The 27,957-nt window shown below is 38.0% G+C and overlaps 3 protein-coding genes across 3 annotated transcripts; 1 reads left to right on the top strand and 2 right to left on the bottom strand.

The window, feature by feature from the left end:
• Positions 1–14: 14 nt before the first annotated feature.
• LOC131785973 (ELL-associated factor 1-like) lies at positions 15–15,179 on the top strand. The gene is made up of 8 exons (XM_059102936.2): positions 15–147; positions 570–664; positions 1,196–1,276; positions 1,706–1,758; positions 2,452–2,629; positions 3,435–3,593; positions 3,998–4,046; positions 13,509–15,179. Exons 1-8 carry the CDS (start codon positions 21–23, stop codon positions 13,550–13,552), a joined length of 786 nt encoding a protein of 261 aa, XP_058958919.1. The 5' UTR covers positions 15–20; the 3' UTR covers positions 13,553–15,179.
• Positions 4,080–10,003, bottom strand: LOC131785972 (uncharacterized). Its single transcript, XM_066173468.1, has 2 exons — positions 8,226–10,003; positions 4,080–5,960 (listed from the first exon to the last, which is right to left on the bottom strand). The coding sequence occupies exons 1-2, from the start codon at positions 9,279–9,281 to the stop codon at positions 5,100–5,102; spliced, it is 1,917 nt and encodes a 638-aa protein (XP_066029565.1). The 5' UTR covers positions 9,282–10,003; the 3' UTR covers positions 4,080–5,099.
• Positions 15,180–18,984: 3,805 nt separating the features above from the next.
• On the bottom strand, positions 18,985–26,438 carry LOC131785974 (lactadherin). The gene is made up of 8 exons (XM_059102937.2): positions 26,280–26,438; positions 25,521–25,550; positions 23,636–24,262; positions 22,658–22,983; positions 21,932–22,070; positions 20,445–20,764; positions 19,329–19,467; positions 18,985–19,114 (listed from the first exon to the last, which is right to left on the bottom strand). The coding sequence occupies exons 1-7, from the start codon at positions 26,332–26,334 to the stop codon at positions 19,330–19,332; spliced, it is 1,635 nt and encodes a 544-aa protein (XP_058958920.2). The 5' UTR covers positions 26,335–26,438; the 3' UTR covers positions 18,985–19,114; position 19,329.
• Between the last annotated feature and the right edge of the window lie 1,519 nt (positions 26,439–27,957).

Here is a 27,957-nt window from a genome sequence, read left to right as displayed (position 1 = left end):
CATGTTATTCTAGTTTCAAGATGGCGGCCCAATCGAGCGAAAACGAATTAGAATTTCCATTCAATACCAGTCGAGAATTCGAACTGAGACTTGGAAGTAGTTTTCATTCTAAAGGAGGACCGAAAACGGCCTTTCATACAATCAGATGTGAGCTCACTTATTTGTCACTTTCCATTCTTTTTCGTGAAACAAAACCTTTTTTCTCATGCGCATTGACAATTGACTACATTTTCAAGTTGTGAACGAACAGCTGAATTCAATGATTTTTTTCGTTAACATATTCATTTACACTTTCCTGTTTCGAAGTAATTTTTTTTGTCTTTATTCCTTAAATATTCTGTGGAGTAATAGTGCGTCGAAAAATTCTTTAAAACCCTAGGTACAACTGTAATTCAACAATAAGCTCAATAAACCGAAAATATTGTATTAAATAGTGAATGATCATGTCTTCCTTGCTGAAAATCATGAATTTTGGCCTTTTTATCCATTTCAAACTTTTTATCAATAAGTTGTGTATAACCTAATTTATTCATTTGTGGTTCAGTTATGCATTTGACATTTTACCACAGATGACTTCAAACCAGCCTCAGTAGACACCTCGAGACCGGCAGAGCTTGTTGTAGGTGACAAAAATGAGGTCAAAGTCACTGTTCCTAATGTACAGGTATTATATGAATTCATCTAAATACTTAAAACTTAATGGCTGCAGTTAAATCCCTTTAGTAGCCATCTTTCAAAAGTAATATCCCTCAAAAGTTGTATTTTTCACCAAGAAAATAGGAGTAACAGGGTAACCAAACAACCTCTTTGTACAAACACTGAAGGAAAAAGTTGAATAACACAGCCAGCTCTAACTGTGAAATATTTTTTTTCTTATTAAAAATAGTGCATTATTTTTTTTGTTTGATTTTCTTGATTTTAAATGGCCCATGTATGTTTTAAGTTAAAAAAAAAAAAAAAAGATGTAGCCATGGTTCAAAAATGAAAAAAAAAAAAAAAACTACATTCAAATGGGACAAGAGTCTGAAGACCTTTAGAAGTTTATGGGTAATAATAACTGTAGATTTTTATTATTATACTAAGCTCAATTTTTTAAAACTGTTGAAACATCATTGACAAGTGTATTTGAATTACTTATTTGTGTCATCTTACTGAAGGTCTTTTTTTATATTGATATTCTTGCATAATTTTATAGGATTCTGGTAACACTGTTTATCGTGGCTCAAAAAGAAGTTGTACGAAGGAATTTATTTTGGTGGTAGATAAAGAAAAAAAGGTATAAACCTACAGTAATTACATTGTTTTAATAGTAATGATGTCTATGTAGAAGTTTGTTTTGTTTTTATTGTGGAGGCCTTGACTAAACAGTTGATGTGCTGGACTCTGAGTCAAGAAGTTCTTGTTGGAGACCTGGCAAAGTCAATGTGTTGTGTTTTATGGGCTGAAGACACTTTACTCTCATCATGCTTCTCTTCAATAGAGTAGAAAATCATGCTAGCGAACGGTCAGGAAAGCTGACCAAATGTCTGGGGGTGGTAAATACTTGCCGGATCATCAGGATCACTTGGCTTGAGAACAGACTTTACCTTATGCCTGCCTACCTTGTTTTCAATAGGCAATGTGATAATGAGCAAAATTTTTGATGCAATCTCTACTAAGTGGTAGTTCTATAGAATGATGTAGCTCCTGTATCAATTTCCTTCAGACATTTACACTGGAGAGAATTGAGTCTACTGTTCCTCAGCTCAAGAAAGTTAGGTAAGCTTAAAGCTTTAATATATTTTGATACATGTCTTTGATGTTTTTTAATTTAAATTTAACTATGATGAACACACACTGCTCAGTTTTCATGTTATTATAATCATGGTAGTTCCATTTTATTCTTCTTTTAGGTTTTGTTTTATATTTGTTATCATCCATCACACTCAGAAAGCTCCTTAACCTTTAACTCCTAAGATCTACATATGAATTCTCCCCTCTAGCTGCTACACATTTCCTTGTTTGTGTTACCCTTTTGCTGGATATTATAGGGAGAAATAATATCTTAATCACTTCTGGGAGTTGAAGGGTTAAATGCATATTATGATATAAAAATACTATAATAGCTTATTAATAAAAGTAGGTAATTACAAACTTTTCAAGGGTTAAAAGTCAAATCCTGCCATCATCAATTGTTGGTTACAGATCAATCCTCAAGACAGCTGTAGTTAGAATTCTTCTGGATGGTTTATTCCTCAGATCCAAGGGCAAATAATCTGACAAGATGAAGATGAAACTCTGTTTTCAGCTGGATACAAAAGTTTCTGAAGTACAGGCCAACTTTCATATCCAGCCAAACACCTGTTTTATCTTTATCTTGACAGATTTTTATCCCCTGGGTCTCTGAGTACATGTATAGTTCCATTGAAATAAATTATTTTTTTTAACATGTGGGTGCTTCATTATTGTTAGGTCATCAAATCAGTCAAATAAACCTGTGAAGCTTCCTGTTACTCCGTCAACTGCAACTCTCACAAAAACACAGAAAAACAAGACCAAGAATAAAAAGAAACCAGTGGAACAAAAAACAACTAAACAGTCTGTGTCTCCTGCCAAGAATACCAGCATACCTGCCCCCTCTAGCTCACAGGTAACAGGTTTTGCTTGTGGCCTGAGGCACATTATTATTTGGTGAAATTATATTCTGGTTTAAACAGTCAGACTATGAGTATTCTGTCAAAATTTTCAAGCTCAGTTTGTCACTCTAGTTGCCAGATTTCAGGGAAAAATAAAAGAAATTAATTTGTGCTTCAAGAATATTTCTGTGTCGAATTCACAGCATAAAGTTATTTTTACTTAATTTTTTTGCTTGATTTTTGGTGATTATTTTTCACTTGGTTGTCAGACTAAAATGGGAAAAATCAACTGCTTGTGACTCAACTATTGTGAATAGTGTAATGTTGGTTTGATTTTATTGCCAGTTAATGTAGTTGGTTGCTGCATGGTGTTCAAGGTTTTTGTTAATTTGAATTATTTTATATTAATGTAGACTTGTTTAATACATCCAATGAACACTTGTGTCTGTTATGTAATTGTTGGATATTAAATTGTTTGATTGCATTTGAGGGGTCATTTACCCTTAAACTTTAAGTGTGACTAGTATATAATTGCTCTTTATTTAATAATATCACCCCTGAATCACACATTAATGTCACAAGATGGATGGAAACGATCACCAACAAGAAGCTCCTGATTGTTAAGCAAATTCTCCTTGTCAGCACCTTAGGGAATGTGTCGAGAATAGTATGGAGAATATGCATACTGATGTTTGGATGTAAAGGGTCAATGTTCTTTTTTTCTTTAATTGTTTCTTTTATATTTATCTTTTCTTGCAATGCTATTTATTTAATTTTTAATTAGTTTTTGTTTTGTTTTTTTCTGGTCATTTTGCTAAGGAGGTGAATACCATACCAGAAGAAGTACCAGTACCAGCTGAAACAGAATCTGGTTCTTCGTCTTCCAGTGATAGTTCAGATGTGGAAAAAGATGGAAATGAGGATGATGATGAGTTTGATGACAAAGATGTTGAAAAACTGAACAGTCTTGTCACCAGTGTAAGTTTGATACTCTTGTTCATCAAATATTCATTGTTGAAATATAATATTGAAGTAAATGATTGTTATATTCTTGGAAGAATATTGTATTTCAGGTTTTATCTTTCTTACCTCTTATCCTGGGGGCATGGTTTCCTTAATTTTTTTTTTTTTTCGGTACTTTACATGTCTGTATTCATTTAATGAGTCGTGCAATTTTCATGCTTGTTTGTTCATTTGTTTTTGCATCATTTGATCCGGCGTAGACTTTTTTGGTTTGCTCTTTTGTTTGATAATAGCTCAGATTATGATTAGTTAAAGTGTAGTTTTGAATTTATCATGAATTAAACAATTATTAATTAGCCATCTAAAATAAGTCATGAGTCATGAAGCTTCCATTTTCTCTTGCAATCTTCCTCAACTAGATGGATGAAAAAGAGTTTGCAACAAAGAAGGAAGGTTTTAACACACTCTGTAAGTATTTTCAAATTATTTTTATTGCATAATCAAGTGATCCTTTTTTTAAGCTTGCATAGGGACTGAGGTACAGGTACTGGCATGCATTTTACTTATTTGCTATTTTTATTTGATTTGATGTATTTTTCTCTATTGGTTATTTATTTATTTTGTTATTTTTTGGGATATTTTTGGTAGAAAGGGTTGGAAAGGGGAAGCACAAAACAATGGATTTATTACATTACAACAGCATGACCAACACAATGAAACAACATGAATGAGACATGAAACTTGTGGTGTAATGATTCACATTCCTTACAATTCAATTCAATTTTGATTATTGCCTTTTGATTTCAATTATTACAATTCGATTATGCAAAATCCTAATTTTAATTTAATTCTTATAACATGATACACAATGTTAACAACATACAACCGTATACCTTTAATATGAAGATACATCGTACAAACTTGAGGTAACCTAATCACACTGAAACAATTATTTTAATGGTAAGCAGGGGATGTTAAATAGCCCATGCACTTCTTGTAAAGGGAAGTGAATGTAGCTCCTGGTTTTGTGGTCTGATCATTTTTCCAAAGTTCACAAATTGGGTGCATCTCCCAAATTTCTTGTGGAAAGAAAAGTAAACTGCTCAATGCGGTCTGGCTTAGGTCCCCTGTAAAGTGTTGTAAAGTGCATTAGAGCTTATCGATATTGAGAGTGTGCCATCTGCTGGTAAATACATAATTATCATCACTATCATTCTAGTTTTTTATCTGGTTTTAATAATCACAATCGACGACACTAGGAGCAGGCATTTCATTTGTTCAGTGTTATGTTACACGATATGCAGCAGGTGTAACAAAGTCGGAAAGATATAGAAAAGCCTGCTTGGAATTAAACTAACAAATTACACAAAAAATTAATTTTTTCTGACTTCGTCTACTATCTTATTATTTGGTGTATATTTTCTTGAGTTATTATCAAGACGTTGCAAAATGTAAAATAAGTTCTGCTAGCCTGTGAGTAGACCCTCCTTTTAAGTGCTTCGGTGCCTCCTTCATCCATTTTTATTGGTTTGATTTGTTTGCTCCAAAAAAAACAAACAAACAATATAAAACAACAAACCAAATTAAATAGAAATTAATCAATCGTGTTAATCGTAGCCGTTTTGCTTCATTGATGATGTCAGAACTTATGAGTCCTCTTTGTTCCATTGCTTTGTAAACCTTTAATCCGATCCAAGCATCCAGAGCAGCGTATTCAATCTGCTCCAAGGTCAGCGGAAAGTTTTCCCAGTTGCTTCTTGTCACCCGCTTACTCTTTGCAAGTGTGATACCAAGAAAACGTTCCGCCAATGCCTTTAATCCTACTTTTTGCGTAGATGAGGAATGAGACTTTGCCACGTCTTGTGTATCGACGATTCCATAGCACACCAAGCCTCGATCTCTTCTGAGCTTAGACACATCTTGCTTTATAGCACTACCGACTTTCAAGACTGTGGCGTCTTTTAGAATTGAGACAAGCAGATTTGGCAATTTATTCATGTGATGAAGGTGCAGTACTAAGCAGGATGTGTCGACTCCCAGTTGAAGAACGGCAGTCTTGTTCTCGATGCCTCCACGCTTCTTGCTTACGAACTGAGGCTTCCACTCCATGTCGAAGCCAACGGCTGAAGCTGAACAATCTGTGATGTGTGTTCTCAACCAGGTCTCAGCTTCGTGTATGTTTTTTGTGTAAACGACCTCGACTCCTGCAGCTTCGGCAGGTTGTGTTAGCTCATGTTTTGTTGTTTCCACACGAGAGAACTGCTTGGTGGATGGATCACGAAGATGTATTTTTTTTCGCGGCTGCTCGGTAACCTGTAGGCTTCGCCGTGAGATAACGGTGTGCGGGAAGCTGCCAACACACTTGGTGTGGCTGGTGTCTTCCTGTAGTTTGATCCCTTATGTTGAGTATTACTTTGTTTATGTTTTCATCAGAATTATCCCATGTCACTTCAATACATTTTCATAGTAGTTTTGGATAATCAAGATCAACATTTCCCGCATAAAATAGGTCGGTAACAATCGGCAGTGAGTGGCTTTCATCGATAAACTGGTCAGCATAGAGATCGATAAAGCTAAGAGCAGCAGCTTTAATTTTCTAGGTATTTAGCTTCGCGTACACAGCCTGCATTTCTTCTTCTGATGGAGACGCGATGGGCGAAGTTTGATCGCCTTTTCCGCTGAGCTTTTCTGCTGTTCCCCGAATTTGGGTGTATTGAGTCGATTCTATGGTCCAGCGTCTTTTTAAGCTTTTTCGCGGACGAAAAGTCGATATCCTTCACCTTCGAGTGCGGCACTTCTGTAACATAAGTTGGGAGAATCCACGTGCAGTTGATTTGAGTACATGCGAGTTTCTCTTGGATTCTTGTCCCTGCTTCGATAAAGAATAGTACACCCGCTACGTCTGAACGGGATTCAGTAAGGCCTGCCTTGCAGCTTAAACGGGATTTCAAATCCCGGACAGGCCTGAATCTTTTTCAGGCCTTATTTTCACTACTGCGCAAGGAGTGTTCATTACTGGGAAGATCGCTTTCATATTCACATATTTATTTGCATGAAATTTCACGGCTGAGATGGGCACCAACATGGCGGCCCTTAATTTGCATATATGTATGACGTCAGCTGCACCACTTGTATCTTTGCAGAAATTCCCATCAACGTTTTGCGTCCCAACTCCATGAAGTTGAGGGAACTGGCGTTAAAACGCGAAATGTGGTACGAAGCTTAGATCTGTGCAAATAAGTTGTTTCGGTTCTCCGTTTTGACAGAGCGATCCGTTTGATTCGCTCTTGATGGGTATCGAAGTTGTCCGGAGTTGGCCGCTTCCTCGCTCGCCTTAAAAAATACGAAGAAGACATTGCTGATATGCAGATTCAGTGATCGACTCAGATCTCAGATGCAGTTTTTTGCCGGATAAGGTGAGGATAACTCTTCTCTAGGCGCGGAATCTATTCAAAATGTTGCTTCAGCGAGCAATATTCATACAACAGAACGGTACTCTCGGAAGCTAGTTTGTGAGACTTGACTCCTCCTTCGAAATTCGGACGTGATGTACAACAGGCGATTTTCATAAATATTCGACTAAGACACTGGTGTATGCTTATTATCTGAGTCGAAGGGGAATACTTAGTTGAAGAGGACGCTGATTTCTTTTGATTGGTCGAGAGCATGTGGTCAATTTGTGAAAGGGGCTCCGAGTCACTCAACTCAGAAAATGTAGTTTTCACCTTAAACACGCGATTTTTCATACAAAGAACTGATTTTTACAGTTCACCTTTGGAGTGACTAAAACATTATCAAGTTCAGGCACAAACCGCTTCGATTGTCTACGATGTGATGCAAAACAAGAAACGTAGGAGCGGTTAAAGTTTATTGACAGACTGATTAAATTCAACTATCTTATGTAAACAGTGGCAGCTCGATCGATCAGTAACACTTGAACTGACGAAAATGAGCATGTGCTTTTCTGAGATAAAATAAAGCTCGTTTAATTCTCTGCCTCACATCTTTATTTTCTATCAGTCAAAAACACTTCTCTCTCAAAATGTGTTCTAAAGTATTTTGTTCCGAGGTAAAATACCGATCTTGGTTTATTATCATATGCAAGTTCACATATGATCGGCGCGTTACAAATGCAAATTTTATTGAGCGCCGTAACTCTAGGAAACCATGGATTTATTACATTAGAACAGCATGACCAACAAAATGAAAAACTTGAATAAGACATGAAACTTGTGGTGTAATAATCCATATTCCTTGCGATTCGATTCAATTTCGATTATTGCCTTTCGATTTCGACTATTTCAATTCGATTGTTCAAAATATTAATGTTCTTATAATTCTTACAACAGGATACGCAGTGAAATAAGCATACGACCCTTAACTCTTAATTTGAGGATACACTGTACGATACTGATGTAACTTAATCACACTGAAACAGTTATTGTTATGGGAAGAACGGGATGTTAAAGAAAGCTAACTTTGCAAAGCATCACTTCAGCATCTGAAGATAAGAAACACAAAATGAACGACATGTCGAAACAGTCACCGTGCTCTATGGGTCACAAGTCTTTTTTGAGTGGTTTATGTTGTCTTTTTCTGCTCGTGTGCATGGTAGACTTTTTGCTTCATCAATAATGTCAGAACTTATGAGCCCTTACTTTGCTCAATTGCGTTGAAGACTTTTAATCCGATCCAAGCATCCAGAGCAGCGTATTCGATCTGCTTCAAGGTCAGCGGGAAGTTTTCCCAGTTGCTTGTTGACACCTGCTTGCTCTTCGTGAGTGTGATACCAAGGAAACGTTCCGCCAATGCCTTTAATCCTACTTTTTGCGTAGATGAGGGATCGAGAGACTTTGCCACGTCTTGTGTATCGACGATTCCATGGCACACCAAGCCTCGATCTCTTCTGAGCTTAGACATATCTTGCTTTATACCACTACCGACTTTCAAGACTGTGGCGTCTTTTAGAATTGAGACAAGCAGATTTGGCAATTTACTCATGTGATGAATGTGTAGGACTAGGCAGGATGTGTCGACTCCCAGTTGCAGAACTGCAGTCTTGTTCTCGGTGCCTCCACGCTTCTTGCTTACGAACTGAGGCTTCCACTCGATGTCGAAGCCAACGGCTGAAGCTGAACAATCTGTGATGTGTGTTCTCAACCAGGTCTCAGCTTTGAATACGTTTTTTGTGTAAATAATCTCGACTCCTTCAGCTACGGCAGGTTGTGTAAGCTTATGTTTTGTTGTTTCTTTTGTCATGCGAGAGAACTGCTTGTTGGATGGATCAGAAGGATGTGTTCTTTTTGCGGCAGCTTTGTAACCTGCGCGCTTCGGTGTGAGATATCGGTGTGCGGGCGGCTGTGCACGCGCTTGGTGTGGCTGGTTTCTTCCAGTATGTGACGATTCCCTGTTTGTGTAGTCATACGAAGGACTTTTTCCTTGTATTTGGTATCTATCTCCATCGTGTGCCTGCATTGATCTTGAAAATTCCATGTAATATGCACTTGTATCTCTGCGCGGAAATTCCGATTGACTTTCTGGCGTTAAAACTCGAGATGTGGTACTGGGCTTACATCTGTGCGAATAAGTTGGTTTGTTTGTCCGTGTTGATGGAGCGATCCTTTTGATTTCCTCTTGGTGGGTATCGAAGTTCTCCGGAGCTGGCCGTTTCCTCGCTCGCCTCAAAAAATTTGATGAAGACATTGCTGACAAGCGGATACAGCGATGGACTCTGATCTCAGATGCAGTTTTTTGCCGGATAAGGTGAGGATAAGTCTTCTCCAGGCGCAGAATCTATTCGAAATGTTGCTTTAACGAGAGCAATATTCGTACAGTGGAACGGTATTCTAGGAAGCTAGTCTGTGAAACTTGACACGTCTTTCGAACCCGTTTCAATATTCTTTTTCTTTCTGCCTCGTGACAGTCCACGTGACGTACATCAGGCGATTTTCATAAATATCTGTCACAGACACTGGTGTTTTGCTTATTATCTGAATCGAAAGGGAGCACTTATCTGAAAAGTCTGAAGAAGGTGTTAATTTTTGTTTTTTCCAGTTGTTTCTTTTCTTTTTTTTTTAGTGAAGTATTCCAAATATTATTGATAAGATAATTGCTTTGACCCTTTACCCCCCAAGACTTGATCGTTAATTCTCTCCTCTAGCTGCTCAATATTTTCTTCTAAACAAGTTACAAGAATTTAATATTAGATCAAGTTGACAGCTTATGCTTGACAAGTTTGAGTATGCGTATCACTTGTTTGCCGGATAGTGTATGGATATTTTAGGGAGACGTTACATTTTAATCACTTCTGGGAGTTAAAGGGTTAAACACGCGATTTTTCATGCTTAGAGCTGATTTCTACAGTTCACCTTTCGAGTGACCCAAACATTATTATGTTCGGGTACAAACCGCGTCGACTGTCTACGATCTAATGTAAAAACAAGAAGCGTGGGAACAGTTAAAGTTCATTGGCTGACTGATTAAATTCAATTATCTTTGGTAAACAATACTGCTACGATAACAGTGCGCATGGTATTAACTTCACGATCAGAAAGGTGAATCTTATGTTTGTTTTCGTTGTAGTTGTATGGATATTCTCTTTTAATAAATACACGATCCAAAATCCTGTGTTATTTGTGTATAATGTTATTATGTCAAGTATTGTTTACGCAATTGTCTTGTCACAGGCGGCCCAAGCTCACGCCTCGAGAAAAAGCCAACCATTAATTCATGAACGCGTCACGCGTTGTGTGACTCGGTATTAAGTTACGAGAGGAACCGTTGAAAATTTGAACAATAGTATAGGGAACGAAATATGGTCGATTTACAACGATAAATATTTCGAAATATGAACATTTTTCTCGTAAAATCAATAAAACTTACTCATACCCTGTGTATCCGTTGTAGTTTCAGGTGATTTCTGCCGTTTTAAGCTTGCTTTACCATCACTGTTATTCACGTCATCTACTTTTATTACGTTGGTAAAATCTGTACAGACATCACACCAACCAACTCGCGCGCAAAGTAAGAAGACTATATTGAAGGCTTGAAATTATATTACGATCGATTTTTATCAAGAAATGGGCCAGGAATTTTCCTCAATAGTGCAACTAATCGCGAAGGCTGATCGCGGAAAAGCGATTGCGTGACGCTCGGTAAGCTGTAAGATGACATGTTATTATATACCAGACGTGAAAACTCTTCAGATTCTTAGTCTGCATTTTGTACCCACTCTGCAGTCTGCAGTCTATATTTTGTATCCGGTCTGCAGTCTGCTGTCTGCATTTTGTACTAACAGGTATCCGTGGCACCAATACAGTTTATTTTTGGTTGCATTTATTCGCAAACCACACATAATCTACCACAAAATACCTGTGAGTGAGGTAATTCGACATTTTCGTTCTTTCCCACATTAATATTCTTCTCTCCTTTCGTAAGAATGTAGACATCACTCTTAATGTTTCAAGAAATCCACCCACCCTACAAAAAAGTAACTCTTGCATGCATAGCATGCCTATGTTTTGAAATAGGTGTATGCCCTTGGCCAGACTTGAGCGCACTATTTCAGTATACTAGTCCGACACCCGTGGTATCACTACACTTGATTCCAAGGATCCAGTACCATCCAGGTATCCCAGTTACCCTGCTCACAGGGTCTAGTATGAACGAAAATGGTCGTGTACTTTTCTGAGATAAAATAAAGCTCGTTAATTCATTGCTTCATATCTTTAATTTCTATCAGTCAAAAACACTTGCGTTCCTAAAATGCATTCTGAAGTTTTTTGTTTCGAGGTAAAAAACTATTCAAGGTTTGTTATCAGATGCAAACGACCGTCGCGTTACAACGCACATATTATTGAGTGACTGTAAGGTGAAACGTAACACAGTAGAGATTAAGATGAGAATAATTTGATCTTGTGCTGACGAAGAAATTTGAACTAGTTGACCACTGAGAGCTTAAAGTTACAAAAACGACCATTCACACACATACATACTTCCGACCGTTTGAAGAATCGACTTTGGTACGCAAGCGACTGCGAAATCCTTTTGCACTGATCAGCGGATTCAGTAAGAAGTTAACAGGAAGTGAGGGGAGGAGTGATAATCCCCTAATTTATTTTTTTCTTGTTCTCTTCTCTTGTCTGCTTGATATAGTTGTGATAATGTAAGGAGAACCTGGTCATTCGTGGGAGTTAAATCGCTAAAGTTATATTTGGGAAATTGGTTTGTTTTTGTTACTGGTATCCCAGTCATCATAGTTTTTATTACTCTTATCAGTAACCGCGCCTCTCGGTCAGGTTGATGATTGAACGGCAAAGCCTTCACGATTCTCAGCACAAGGTACTTTGTTGGAACTTTCTCAGATTATGGCGGCTAAAACACTTAAAAATTGGAATCAAACTTTTCTAGAAGGGGAAGAAAACCCATATACGAAAAGAAAAACCGAAAGTTTCGTATTCAGTGGCTTTGGTAATGGTATTTCTCGCGGCTGAGAACGAAGTCGACAACTGGAAGCTTTGCCATAGGCCGATTTTGGCCGTGTACCTGAAAGACTTCTTCTTTCGGCATGGAGAAATTCAATAAACGAGAATTTGTAAATTGAAAATTACGCCCATTGTTGTTTTTGTAATCATGATTCGACGCATTTTTCAGTCTTGAGCCTTACGTGTAGCCGTACCCTCCCCTCCACATTGGGGGAGGGTACGGCTACACGTAGGCTACCTAGGGACTCCTGCGATATGTCAATTCGTTTGACACGCATTCCTCTCGATAACATTTGCGTTTAGCGGCTATTAAAGATCAGTGGAGGCCCGTAATTGCCGCGTAGATTGAAGAGAAACCGGAACCCAAATAGGTCAAACAGGAAAAACCAAAAACCGCATCGTGTATCAAATCCGAAAATCCGTTAGTATTTTTCGCGAAAACCGAAAATCAAATGCTAAAAAACGGAAAATCCGCAAACTGCAATGAACACCAAAACCGAAAAACCGAAGTTTTTTTGGCGCAAAAACCGAAAAATTGAACTAAAGAATTGCCAAAACCGCAAAACCGAAAATCTCAATGCCCCCTTCCTAAAGGGCTATTGTGTTTATAAGATAAACAAAATATTACATGGTGGTTTTTAGTTATGGAATTTCTCTTGTTCAACTCGACATCTCACTCGTTCGCTGCGCCCTCTCGTGAGCTACGAATTTAAAACTCGAAGAGAAATTCCATATCTAAGCGCGTCCATGTATTATTCTCTATATAGCTAAAAGGAATGCGACACTAGTTTTAAGTCAGTGTATGGTCTCGTTGTTTGTACTTGCACGACCACTGTGTGTGTGTGGTTTTTTTTTTTTGTTTTTGTTTTTGTTTTTTTTGAACAAACTTGTAGCTGTGATAGAGAGTTGACCAAAGCGTTGTATTGGAATCGTAAAATCAATTGAATAAAAGGAAACATAATTGGGAAAAGGAAAAAGGGAAATTGCAAAGTTTCAGGTCTTATTTCATTATCCCAAAACAATTTAGTGCTGGTTTGACTCTTCGTATAATGACTTCTATAGGAAATTAATGGTAGACTAACTTAAGGTCTTACATCCTGGTGAAGCTGTATTTACAGGCTGGTTTCCACCACCACCAACAACAACAACTAAGTCGGACTTGGAATCGTAATCAGAAGAGCAAAACAAAAAAGTAACACCAATGGAATTGGAAATAGAATGGCTCTCGTCTCTTGTGATCCAGTAAAAACCTGATTGTTGGCCAGAAGTCACAAGGACCTGGAGATCTTGAGACTTGGCCCTGTTATTCGTTGTTTCTTCCGCACAGGCGTTCCAGCTGATAATTCTTTCGCGCTCTTACGAATACGATTCCGACTCCGACTCCGTAGATAGCGAAAACTGGTTCGCCTGTTTGAAAAGATCTATTGTTTGTTTGTTTTTTTAACAGGCGAAGATCTTCAGCTGAGTGAGTCTGGGAGTGATAGTGATTGACAAGGCGATTCAGCGGTGTCTATCTAATAGGACTCAAAGGATATTTAATATAATTTTGACAAGAACGTGTCCGCCTTGTGGACGTCAATCAGTGGCGGATTTTCACCTATTGACTCTGTAAAAATATCGAGGGGATGGTTTTTGGAAACAATTATCAGGTAGTTTTATCCGTAATATTCAGCGATAGTTCTCGTTTCTAATGGTTCTTCCGTTTCAAAGTTCTCTACAGGGTCTTGACACAGAACGATTTAAAAACGAAAAAAATACCCGTTTCTTTACAACGGCGATTTGAATTTAGGGCGTAAAATTATTTATTCAGTCATGAATATCTTAACAGACAACTAACTGAATATTGATAACCAATGAGCGATCGAAAAAATTCTTGCTCATAATTCATAGAGGGTGCCATCTTTATTCCAAAAATTCTGCACCGTTTCTTCTCTATTCCTCAATCAATCAATCAATTACGCCACAAACACAGACGTAATGTGTCGTACTTGTTACTATTCTGAAACAGGTTTATCCCTCAAACAACAATATTGCAAAATAGGACAATAATCACCCTACTTCCATATTCTATACCCTTTAATGTGCTGGCCCTCACTACCGCGCCACAACCTTGCATGCCCCTTCGCAAGTTGGTCCATTAACTCCCAAGATCTGATTGATAATTCTCCCTTCTAACTGCTACACATTTCCTCGTGAATTCGTTATGAGAATTTAATGGTAGATCAAGAACTTCAACCTGATAAGTTTAAATATTCTCATAATATAAAGAGAAGTTGCATGTTTATTAATTAAATGAGAGTCAAGGGGTTCAAAGACTCTTGTACTTTGACCCGCTTTGCTTTTGCAGCGCACACATACTCTTCAGTCAACATTTTTTTTTAGAATACAGCTGTAAAAAATGTATTTAAGCATTAAGGAGCACTACACGGACCTCACTTTAGTGAACGACGCGGACTGGGCTTCGTTTTCAGACTGTTTAGCCCTAACCTGCGAACAGGCCCCTTATTGTTAATGCTTCGGCACGAACCGTTTCTTCGTCCACGTGAAAGTAGCAGGCCTTGAGCGAAGAGAGCCTGCGAGAGGTCCGTAAGGGGTCTGTTCTGATTACTAAAGTCAGACTCCCGGCAAACCTCTCCCCGACTCGTCTCGAATCTTGTTGCGGTCGGAGAAGCGTTCGTCCTGCGGCGCTATTAGTAATGATGGGGTAATTTGATATTATCTACAAAGTTGAAACGTAAATCGGCCACCCTAAAGAGTTTAAAGGCTGACGTTTCGATCGTTAGCCCTTCGTCAGAGCGGTTGAAGGGCTAACGCTCGAAACGTCGGCCTTTAAACTCTTTAGGGTGGCCATTTTACGTTATCAACTCAGTTGATAATACCAAATTGCCCTGTTATACTCTCCCACCGACGCAGCGCCACAGTTTCTTCATAAACTTAGCCCCTTTATTCAATAGTAATGACGGCCTGCTCACAGGCTAGTTTAGCTCACACAGCTGAAAATCGAGCCCATGTAAGTACAGGACAGCTTGTAAATATTTGAAAACAAATACGTAAGAAAACAAGAGTAGACATGTAAATTTAACTATAAGCGATGAAAAATATTAAAGATGTTCGAGAACGTGCGTCGTGTTTCTGGAAAATTTTCCAATCGAAGGTCTATTAACTAAAATCTTCCGGTGGACGAAGGAAGCCCTTCTTATGACGGCCTGTCAATCACATTTATTGGTTTCTTTTTTTTCTGATTTTTGTTAAAATTAAATTTTTGTGCTTTTGTCGGTTAGCCGGTTTGTTTATTAGGTTGATATTGTAGTTAGGCTGACACCATATCACATATTCACTTATAAATAATATCATAACAGAAATTTTATGTTATCTCACTTCAGTTAAGACCAGCTCATTACGTGTTAATTCTCTCTTGCGGAAGCTTTCTTTCACTAACGAGCGCCGTTTGTTTTTATTGCTTTTGTTGTTGTTGTTTCGAAGTGTTTATTTTCATTAAAAAACAACACCAATATTGTTTTCTGGTCGGACTCATGGGTAAAAAAATATGACAAACACGTTTAAGTATTCAAGAAAGTTACTCTCTTGGGAGAATTTGTGCTCGTTTCGTTACAAGGATGGGAGTGAAAGTCAATCCAGAGAGGTAAGATATTTTGGAGTCGCTTGACTTCTAAGTACCATTTTCCGTTTGCACCTGTTTTTGCTGGATTAGTTTTACTTTGTTCAATAACAAAAAATTCAGCAAAAATTTGCATTACAAGGGTTTCAATAACCTTTTTTTCCTAAACGGTTGCCGGCCGGTTATGTAATAAGCGGCTGATCTCGGAAAAGAACCCGAAGGTGAAACACGAGAGTCTGCGAAACAGACGGCGGTGAGGGGTCATAAAGGCGGCGGTAAACCGCCTGTAACCGACTTTTATTGAAACCCTTATAATGCCACTGAAGATGCGGTGCTACTTTTAACGCACAATATGAATCGCAGATACTAATTCTGCCAAATTTCTGTAAAGATATTTTAAAACAAACTCGTCGCACTCGTTTGTGAGCAGTAAGTTTTCTCGGCCCGTTTAGATGGCCCCGAATATTGATCAATGAATTGATTGATGCAAACAAAACGGTTTTTAAAAAAATGCAAATTTCTAATGTAGCAGCAACAGTTGGAACTTCGACCACACGCTGTTTGAATATTCACATCTATTCCATGCTAGACTGATCATCATCAAGTACCTGAACAAACAGAAGTACTTTTGGTGAATTGCTTTCAAGTAAACATTGCTTTGAAACCATTAAAAGGTTTTATAGACAGATGGTGAAAGCGTTTGTTTATTGGTCAACAGGAGCACTTGCATTTACGAGGTTCACTGTTGATGAATCAAATATTTATGAATTACGATCAAGTCTGTCTTTGTTTATAATCGAAAGTGTACTCTCGCGTTACCCCAAGGTCTGAATTAACATAAAGTTCTCGAGTGAAATTTAATAAACACTAGCAATATCTTGTGTGCGAGATTGGAGATTGTAAACATGTATTCTCCTTAAAGGCGCCAGCTTAATCACCTTTTGTTCGATTTTAAAGGAGTACTCTAATGGATAAAATATCGCCACAGAAAAAGAGCGCGAGAGTACGGAAAACTTCGGTGAACAAGGGATTTTGGGCCCAGAAAGCGACTCGAGAGGCAAGGAATGTCATAGACGCATTTGAAAACTTACTGCGAGAGAAATCAAGGCAACAGATCTTTGGAGCAGGAGTGGCGATCGCTATAACCCTGATTATATTTTTCTACTCTTTGTATATTGGAAATTACCTTATTGCTTTGATAGTGATCGCTGTTTGGGTTGCAACATGAAAACGACCCCGTCATCATATCTTTGTTGAGGTTGGAAAGCAGCGTTGCTTCGACCAAAAGCGGAAAAACTTTCGTGTGCCTCGAGCAGAACATTGTCGACAATTAAGAATAAATTATCACGATTGACTTGAGTGAAGAATGAACAAAGACCACGAGTTTTCTGTGAGAATAATGACTCTGGAAGCTTTTGATCTCGACGAATGGAAGATAGCGAGCGAGAAGTTGCCTCTTAATTATAAAACGATAGATTTGCAGATTTGAAAAAAACAAAAACCAAACAAAACAGTCGTAATGTCGCTTCAAGAAGAGGTTCATCCCAGCATGATGAAATTTATTCCGTTGAATACCTGGATCATATAGAGACACCCGTGTAAATATTGTTGCAATAAACTTGGATGATTTTTAGGAGATTCATACGACAGTTTTAGTGAACCAGCGTCAGTGCATTCTTTGGATTGTATGCTATTCCCGAAATAGACTGAAATATTTGAAGAAAATGTATGTAGAAAAATCAGTTTAAAGTCGGGGTTAGCTAATGCAGGCGAAAGGTTCAACTTAGATGCAATTTTACAATGTAGAATAACTATTGATGGAGAATTAAGGTTTGTTCATTAAGGATGATCAGTACTTTTACTGCACCGCAGCGCTTTGCGGGGAATTTATCGCTATTGTTGCCCGCAAATACCAGTAATACTGCACGCTCTTTAAAATTTAGCTGGTTCACTTAGCACAGTGAGAAACTGAATACAAACCCTCAAAACGGTTGGTTTAATTGTGAGGTGCAAATGGGTCTGAAAAGAAGGGTGGAAATGTTATTGTTTTGAGACCGTTTAATGGTACAAAGCCTTTTTAATTTTTAGTGAAAACACAGGGTGTTTCTTTGGGAAAATAACTAAGATAAAAACATCCAACGGTAGATAGATGGTGAAGGATTTTTCAAACCATTTGTTTTTTTTTTATTAGTTATTTCTTACACCTGCATTTAATGAATGTTTGTGGAAAATTTGTCATATGCAAATAATTTTTCATGTAGGCATTAAAATGCCATTTTAGCATGCACGAAGGAGAGGATATTCACTGTTAAGGGAGCGTAAATTTATGAATTTGTGCATTTGAATATTTTTTTGTCTGCTCTTTTTTTTCGGCTGAAACTATTAAAAGTCTATTTTCCAAACTGGGAAGACTCGAGTCGATTTTGAATCCTTGTTTTTTAGTACTCCGCTGACTTCATTTCAATGAAATATTGATCTACTTGGTAATATTGTGCTTAATTAGACCGTAAAGTTATTTGTCTGTCAAACAAAATATTCACGAGGCCGACTGAAGATCGCTTAAAGGACAGAAGACTTACAGCTGCACTCTTAATTTACAAAATGGCATAATAAGGGTCTAAGGTTAATTGCCGCATCCGAACCGGGAAAAGTATTGGCAAAATAATTCCTTGATCGGTTTTCGTGTTTATTCTTATGTCTTCTTCAGCGAATTATTCTAAAAAGATTGACCTGGTATAAGGACTGATTAAAAGATGTTTCTCCTCCTTTAAGTTTTAAGTTAATGGTCCATCTCCAAGGCGAAATGCAACTGGAATATATAATATATACCCGTGCGTTTTATTGCATCAGAATTACGTCTTTAAGGAGTACTACGATGCCGGCTGTATTTTTTTCATGAACTGCTTTTTGAACTGAGTGGCTGTTTGTGAATCAGTCGTCCGAAGCAAAGCTTCGATATGAACTGTGCCGTGAGATACGTAAACAGTCATTATTTGCCGGAAGTCAATCTATTTTCCGGTATAGCCTGTTCCATTCTGTCAGTCAGTGGTGTCAAACTGAGGGGCGGGCCAGCGACAAACGCGAGTTGCGTTTGTGGGGAAGGCATTATCCTAACATAGTCTTTCTCTAGCTAAACACTAATAGCAATCGTACTGATCATAGATTTGCATAGAAATACTTACACAGGGCGCAACTTTCCACTAAATAGTTCCGGAAGGATGCATGTTCACAATTCATGTCCATATCGGAGACAAGAAGCCATATGCAGCCATAAAGACCTCTAAAAATGATAACAGCAATCTTCTTTTTTAATCATATTTTATTAATTTTCTTTTCGTTTTCCTTCTACCTGACAAACGAGACATGCTCATCCTAACAGACTGTTCATCTCCTTTTTGGAACCACTGATTGCACACTGGCCCCATGCTATTGCTCTACATGAAAATTCAAAACAGACAAAAAGATTCATGATCATTGATTGACTCTAATTAAACAATAGAATATCATTAATAACTCAACTTAACACCCTAAGTTAGGCGGTACCTTCAAGATCCGTGAAATCACATGTTAACGTACCTACGGCAAATTGTTTCCTTTCAACTTTTCTTAGATAAGATGTTGTTAAAATCAATTTTGAATTTGAATTACCTCAACATCCATAGATCTCCATCCTCATCGAGATATGGCTCTGATAGGTCCAAGGATGAATTCTGACAAAGCGAGCCGTTATAGGCGAGCTCAGAAAGTTGTACACGATGGTATCTCGGTCGTTGTTTGCGGAAAAAATCTGAAAGACAACATCCAAGTAACCTGTTATACTTGAACAATTTTTTAGGGAAAGCTAATGTACATTACTGATTGATAATTAACCCTCGCACGTCCATCTTTCAAAATCGACGTAGTTATTCATGTTGTTGTTCTTGCTTGCAAAATTTATTTACTAATTTGTCCATTTATAAAAGAAATTTTAAATTGACTGCTGGAAGTGGTCGGGGATTATTTGACGTTTGCTTTACTTCGCTCTGTGATTGGCCACAAAACTCATACAAGTTTATCGTAATGTTATTGGCTGAAATACTCAAGTAGCATGTTTGCGTTGTGTACGGTTATTAGATACGGTACCGGTCTGCAGTTGAGGGCGTATTAGAGGATCTCATCGTGGTTAACCTTTAACCGTAAAACGGAGAAAAAATTAGCCATTGGGCGTTAAAATTGACGAACTTCAATCGTTAGTCGTAAAAAAAAGCTAACCGCCAAAAAATGTTTTCTCTTAATCACAACGGAAAGAAGTTAAACGTTAGACGTAAAATAACCAAAATTTTTCACTGTTAGCCGTAAGAGACATCAACGCAATGAGACCTTCGTATTAGGCCTCACACCCATTTCGTTGGTGATTTCATTGTCTTAAACATAAGTCATTTATTGGGTGTTAGTAGTTGTTAACATTTGTTACAAAATAGTCTGTTCCAAGGCATTGAGCCAAGTTTTAGAGTCAGCGTTCAAACAAATCTAAATGGCATAATGGGTTTAAAATTCATCACAGTATCAGCGGAAACGATTATTTGTCATAAAGATCTGTTTTTCCACTTGATCGTTCAGTTGTAGGAGGTTTGGCACTCAATTACAAGGCCCTTTATCGATGTCACAATTCGTTTCTAACCCGGTATAGTTTCGTTCTGCTCGCCTTAACTTTTGCGGAACATTGTAAAACCATAACTCACCGATGTAACGCATAAAAAATTTACAGATCAAAATCCAACATACTTTGTCGGCGCCTTGCTCTTTGTAAAACTGAAAGGTTGAGCCATCGTTGCTGAATTCTACCTTGTAACTTTTCACCCACTGGGAGTTCCCATTTCTTCCTTGCGTTGCAAGATGTGTCACTTTTCTGACCTTCCCAAGATCTGCTTGAAGCCATTGGTTCTGATTGTTTGTTTTAGCAGACCACCCTCCTTGCTTTCCTCCTCCTGCTTGAAAATTCAGTCGTCCTTGAATGGCTGCGTGGTTGGCATCCCACTGAGATGAAGCAGATATTTGAGCATCGGATATGGCGCGACTTTCCATTCCGAGAGGTGAGTGGCACCCTGGGGGAGGAGAAGAGGAGTCAAGCAAGTAATAGTTCAACGAGTCCATGAAATGCATGTCAATCGTATGCTCTGTTCGACCTGATGAGGGTGGGCCTTAACAGGACTGTTAAAAGTAGAAGTGACTGCCGTTTCGACGACCTTAGCACGAGTCACCATCGGATCGGAGTCAGTCGAGTGTTAGAAGTCTGATTCGTGAATACTGATTGGTCGGTTTTGTTACGATCTTATTGGCTGGAAAGCGCAAGTGTCTTAAGTCATTCGTGATTGGACAGTTTCTATCTTTCGGTAGTTACAACGCACTGTTTGGTTTTTGCGTTTTATCTATGTCGCACATAAGGCGATCGTTTGGTCCCAGTAGTTTTTGACATCTGTTAAGATGAGCCTTTCCATGTATCTGTCTGGCGATAATCTAATTTGCGTTTGGTTATCTAACAGAAAAAATTGCCACGAATTAACATGAAGTAGTAAACGTGTTTCCTAACACTCATCACGTTGACGATAATATTCACCACTTGACACTTTTCCCGGTCTTCACAAAAGTGACAGAAAGGGCCTCTGGGTAAACTTTCATATTTTGGCCCTTGGGAAACATTTTCATGAAAATAAGACAGCCCTGACCCACAGTGCTCAGTCTTCGTACAAATATGTAGGATTGCTGGTTAAAGGGTTGATAAAATAATAACAATAGCCGACTCAGACTTGTGATGTGTCCCACGGTCTTTAGGCAGAGCGCTAGAACACATGTAAGAATCTGGTTTCTGACTGCTGGTTGCTTGCCTTCGCCGACGTCTTTCAGCTGAGTTCCGAAAGTGTACGGTTTCACTATTTGCCCTCCAGTTGGAGCAAATTTGGCTGGCAAAATGAGAGGTGTATTACCCGTAACTTTCTACTTAAAAACTCAAAATTGATAAAAAAAAAGAGGGATTGCAAATGAGAAAATCCATCCAGTAAGGGAATCCACGCGGTTGGTGATTAATTAGGAGTTAATTTTCGAAAGAAATTTATATTTTTGCTATTACTTTGAGGATTTTCAGTGCGGGGGTTCCTCACATTTTCCCGCGCGTGGGTGAATTTGGCTGTTTTAACTCACACTTCTCAGTGGCTCATTATTTTCCTTTGTCCTTATTGGTACCTAAATAAGTCTCTATTTTTATCCTAAGTTACCTAAACATCCGTACAGCTCCATCCTCATTGAAATGTGGCTATGCCAAGTCCATGGAATGACCCGGATGTAACGCACCTTCATGGGAAGGGTTAGCTTGTGATATACAACTGTGTCTCTGTCTTTGTTTGCTGTAAAAACCTTAAAAGAGAGGATGCTTATGAAACCACAAAATTTACGTCTACCATTCAAAAGTATAAAAATATTATATTCTGAAATTAAAGGGACTGCGTTTTGAGCTTCGAAAGATTTACCTAACTTGCAAAGATTTTCTTCAAATATGCTGAAAGTTAATTATTGTTTACTATATCGGCGTTCCAAGTGAACGAAAGACGAAAATACATTGGTTTGGATGGGATCTAATTCTCAAATCGCCAGGGCCTGTAAGGAAAATCCTCAACATCACATTCTTCCTTAATAACCTTAGGCTTAGACTTAAAAAGTTATTTTTTTAGGAGTGGAGCATGAATCAGCGCTGGTTTATGGCCCTACACACAAAAAATAAGACGCTATGATAATGCGCTGCAAATGTTTATACCAACTCGTAGTGCTATTTTTCGTTTGAACTTAATGGCTTTCGAAATTCAAGATAATCACACAATTGAAAGCTTGAATCAGTTTTCGTTTCATAGAGCCTACAGGCTTCCATCTGTACGAACTAGAAATTAATAGCCCCTACATAGCTTATCGAAGCGTTTAGAGACACATAATATTTCACTGCCGCATGCCTTGTCTATGTTACTTCCTGGATCTCTGTAATACTGAAAGGAGCTGTCATCATTGCTGTAGTCTAACTTGTAACTAGTCACCCACTGATTATACGCGTTCCTTCCTTGGGTCCCTATAATTTTAATGTCGCTTTTGGAGCCTAGATCCACTTTGAGCCATTGATTTTGATTGTTAGGACGGGCTGACCAAGCCCCCTGCTTTCCTCCGCCGGCCTTGAAGTGCAAACGCGCCTGTACTGCAGCATGGTTCGCGTCCCATTGAGAAGAAGCTGTTATTTGGGCGTTAGTGATGAAACCTCTTTCCATTCCCAGTGGTTTTTGACATTCTGAAAGAGATGTCAGAGGAATTGCATTAGCTTCAATCTACTAATGGCCAAAGTTCAAAGTCCAATACTCATAATCAACAAGCAATCGGATACGCAGCGGTCATTACTTTATTAATGATAAATGTAATGATAATAATTCAAAATGAATAATGTATATTTGATCGATGGTTGATTTCGGATTTATTAAGATTCACGGACTATTGGGTTTGTATTTCATTTTCCCCAAAAGTAATGGTTCCATGTTGGAAAGGGGAGAAGGTCATGAAAAAAAAAAAAAAAAAAAAAAAGGATAAATTGGTTGCAAATGATAAAGGCAAGGTTGCGTCTGAGTAAAGTGACTCACAAGCCGACGGGGGCCTATCCCTAGCCTCCGTAGCATCAAGGGAACAGGGATACTGCCAGCCCCCCTTCCCTGGAAGGGACACCAGTCCATTACAAGTTATTCCCTTCCTCCACAGTCATGATTTCGTCAGGCTTCCTTGAAAGTTCGCCAGCACCCATTCACACTCCTGGGTGAGGAGAAGCACCATGGAAGTAAAGTACTCCGCCCATGCAAGAACACAACACAGTATCGCGGTTGTAAACGTTGAGCTAGAAAAATTTGATCTAATTTTGCTGAATGCCTCAATCGTGATCTAGATCACTTGTTTACCTGCAACCTGAGTTTTGGATCGTATGGCCTGTATTTGCTCCTGTGATAAGGCTACATTATAGACCTGCATCTGAGCAATCCTTCCCTTGAAGAACCTTCCGTCTCCTATTTTTACTCCCATTCTGACACTATCCTGAGTGGCTAGGAGAAGATTTGTACCAATATTCAATTTCTGGACCTCGTTCCCGTCAACCCACAATCTTGCGTCGCCAGATGAGCTGTCATACGAAGCACCAACGAACTTCCATCCATCCTCTGGTTTCAGTTCAGTGTGTAGCAAGGCGTTTGTAAATGAATAATCTCTTTTAGTAAAGCGTACAAAAAGTTTGCCGGCGACAACCCAGAGATGGACTCCCCAACTTCCGGTATTCCTGTAGTTGAAGAGGGGACCGTCCTGGCCTCCCGGAAACAACCAACACAGCATCGTCATGGAGTTCTTGGCATCTAATCCTGCACCATTCGGGAACTCAATGTAGTTGATACTAGTTCCGAGGAATTCGTAAGAGCTGTCAATATTTCCATCCGGTCCGGGAGCAGCATAAACATTACTGGCAACTCCAGCCCCTAATCTGTCTCGGATTTCCTTGGTTCCATGAGCGGCATCGAGAGGATACAGGGCGATTGGATCTAGATTTTGATGGAAAAGAAGTCTTTTGTTTGGAAGTATGATGAATGGAACTCAGAGTCAATCGATAAGCGCACAAGCACTCCTGTCTCTTGAGTAGCCCCCGCGCCGATTCAAAGCGGCTCTGTCTAAGGATTGGCCAATACGGGCAAGAGGAATAGAAGTAAAGTGGACAAAGCGAAGTGGACCACTCACAGAGCCGCTTTTAAATCGTCGTAGGTCTGTCAACATTTTCATACAAATACATGATACATATTCAAAACGTAAGTAAACTGTGAGCTTGTGAATGATCTGGCAATGTAAAAAAAGGGTTTGGCAATCTTCCCAACGTAATTGAATGGTAGTATTAGCTAAACCATTAGTACTAAGTAAAAAAGGAATAAACAGCTTTATTTAAGGAGGGTAGCACACAACAGTAATTCAACTGATGAACTAGAGGTTTTCGATCTTAAAAGTACCATGAATAGAATTAAAATGTATTCGAGGATTATAAAACTGGTCGACAGGTCTATAAGAATATAAGCTAAGAACTAAATAAACTTAAACATGCCGCTTAGGTCAGGTTTAATCGTATTCGGACTAAAATGTTCTACTTCATTATAGCTCGTTGAAAAAATGTCTGTGAAAGGCCTTTCTGAAAGACACAACTACTGTCGACTCTTTCTTCAGGTTAATGGGTAGTTGGTTTCAAAATCTTGACGTAGATACGCTAAGAGTCTTCCCTCCCTCTGCTTTGCGATTGAAACGAAGGTAGGCGAGATTCAATTTACTATAACGACCAGTTCGTGTGTGTAGGTCTGCATTAAATTTGATAAGATCGCACATATAAGCAGGACAGCTTCATTGTAAACGCTTAAAGACTAAATTCCTCTTATTTAACTTTATTTCGTCATAGAAATACGGGAACTTGAAGTTTTCAAAACAAGGAAAAGATTTTGCTCGTGCCAAGTAACCTTTAACATTCCGCCAATAATTTATCGTTCGAAATTTGACTTAGTGCACTTGTTATAAAACAAGTTGAGGCTTCACCAGCATGCCAGTTTTTGATAGATAATTTACAAAGTGATCTGAGTCTTATTAAATTTCGTGAGGTTTGCGATAAGAATAAATCCTTGTTTCTTGTTTAAACATAGTGATGCCGACATATTTGGAATTCACTAAAGTCAAATCAAATATTCTCTTTAGTATAGTGACGATAGTAAGTCAAAAAAGTAAGTTAACAGAGAAATACATTGAACATATTGATATCTCTTTACTGACCTTGGACGACAACCTCTGCTTCACATTCATCTGTATAACGGTATAAAACAAAAAACAGAATCAGCAAAAACGCGCAACTTAAAAAAAAAAGGTTACAGAAGGATTGAGTTTGAAATTTTTATTTCATTGATGGTCATTTTCATGACGAAGTGAATTTATTGTCATACGATATGGCTCATAAGTAGATCAGTTTGGTTGGCTAGGATAAACGATTTTTGACAAGCTGCCATTGAAGTCGCTAAGGAAAAGTTTATTTCTCATATAAGGTTGATGAATATTTCTATAGGAGCATTTTTTTCTGGTGTAGGATAGTAAATAGACAAACTTTATATGGATAGGGTACATAATTACAGCCAAAGAATGCAGTCTTCCTTACGACCCTACAAATATATATAAAACGATACAATCTCTTAATTATAAGAGTACAACAATGTTCAATTAAAATGGAATAAACTAAACTAGCATATCAATATTTCAAAGCTGTCGGGCGTGAATCTCCCTAGAGTAACTTCTTTTAAATTAAATTTCTTCACAGTGGAAAAGAATACGAAATTATAAAAACTGTCCCACAGTCTAAAAGTATTAAAAAGATAAAAAAAAAAAGCATTTGAATGGGGCGTAGTTTTGACGTTTCAACATTTCTATACAAAATTGATAAGCTTAATGAAGCTTGATATAATGTTGTAAAGATGACTTCGGGAGGCTGTTTTTTTCTGATCAGTTATCCTTTAAACGGAATCGTGGAAACAAAGTAATTACCTTGAGCATTCAAATTAGCAGCGTGAAGAAGGAGCATGATAAGGAACAGCAACATGTTGTTTTGAAAACAAACTCACTCAATAAGTGGGATCCTTGCTTGGTTTTTAATCGACTCTGAGATACTAGATAGTGTGAGCTGACAAACAGACCTGAGTATCATCAGTGAGTAATGCTTAATTTTTTCCTTACGCAAAAAGGATGTATTTACACAGTTTTGCAAACTGTCACTTAAAACGACTTTGATATTTGAGCCACCTGAAACATGTGTTCAAACAAATACATTCAAATTAGAGCACGAGCAGAAACGAAGGCAAACTTTTCGAATTATTCTGCTCCAAAAATAACAAAGTTTCAACAATTTACGTTAAAAAGTGAATCCTATTACCACCGATTTTAACCTGTACGAGGTAAAGAAGGACAATAAGGATTGCGTGTTTTAAGTTTCATCAATTTAAGTTTCATATATAATTAATTCAAAAAAAGATAAATAGAATCGGTGTCTTTATGTACACGGTTGGTGAAAGAGTAACAGTTGTAATAATGAAGATTGAGGGAAAAAAATCTAATCGGCAAGACATTCCAAAATGCCTTAGTTGTGACCCAGTTACCAAGAGATTTTGTGTTGGGGTGTTAGGGGAAAATAACTGCAGCAACCCCGCCATGCGGATCAACAAAGCTTCCTTTTAAATGTACGTCTTCAGAATATCCCTTCACTCTCCTCATTTCCCGATAAAAATTAAAAAGCTGCGTGCTTATATCCTCATTTGTTAGAGTTTTCGAACCTTGCAAGTTGATACTATTCAGAAATCAAAGAAAAGTAGTCTATTTATTGTCGCCGGTAAAATTTTTGCTGAAAGACACTGGTTAATCAACAGTTTATAAATTGTCTATCTGTGACTGTGATTGTTCATTTCTTTTTTCACTTTCAACTTAGGAAAAAATTCTTATCATATTAGTTGGGAGAATTTGATGCCGGATCAATTAATATTCACCTGATTTATATTTTTAACTATTCTCACCACTTGCCTTCTTGATATTGTATTGATATTGTATTGATATTGTATTGATATTGTATTGATATTGTATTGATATTGTATTGATATTGTACTGATATTGTACTGATATTGTACTGATATTGTACTGATATTGTACTGATATTGTACTGATATTGTACTGATATTGTACTGATATTGTACTGATATTGTACTGATATTGTACTGATATTGTACTGATATTGTACTGATATTGTACTGATATTGTATTGAAAGAAATCATACTTATGCTGGAAAATGAAACACAGGCTAGGAGTAATACCCTCTTAGCTTAAGAAAACGCTACCAATTTGCTGCGAGGATTATTCAGCTCTATAGGACTGGATCCAAATGCAAGTAAGTCATTGAAATGCTTAAGAACGTAAACGATTTAGAGTAGTCATAGGTCAGGTGATCACCCTCATTCCTCTAATTCAACTGTATTTTATTCAATAATCAAGATAATATATTTAGCGTACAATACTCGTAATCAGTTATTTTACTTTCACATAGAAGAGTAGAAGTTCCCCACAGAAGTGTCGCCATGTGACCTTATGTACCGCAATACACTACACACGAGTTGGATGTAAAACCTCATCTCAATATGACTCAGAGGCTGATTGGTTACTTTGAAACGCCTTGCAAAC

The sequence above is a fragment of the Pocillopora verrucosa genome, chromosome 10 (genome assembly GCF_036669915.1).
Source record: "Pocillopora verrucosa isolate sample1 chromosome 10, ASM3666991v2, whole genome shotgun sequence".
Classification (NCBI taxonomy): Eukaryota; Metazoa; Cnidaria; class Anthozoa; order Scleractinia; family Pocilloporidae; genus Pocillopora; species Pocillopora verrucosa.
Note: the sequence above shows the minus strand (reverse complement) of the source record. Positions and strands in the feature narration are given on the sequence as shown.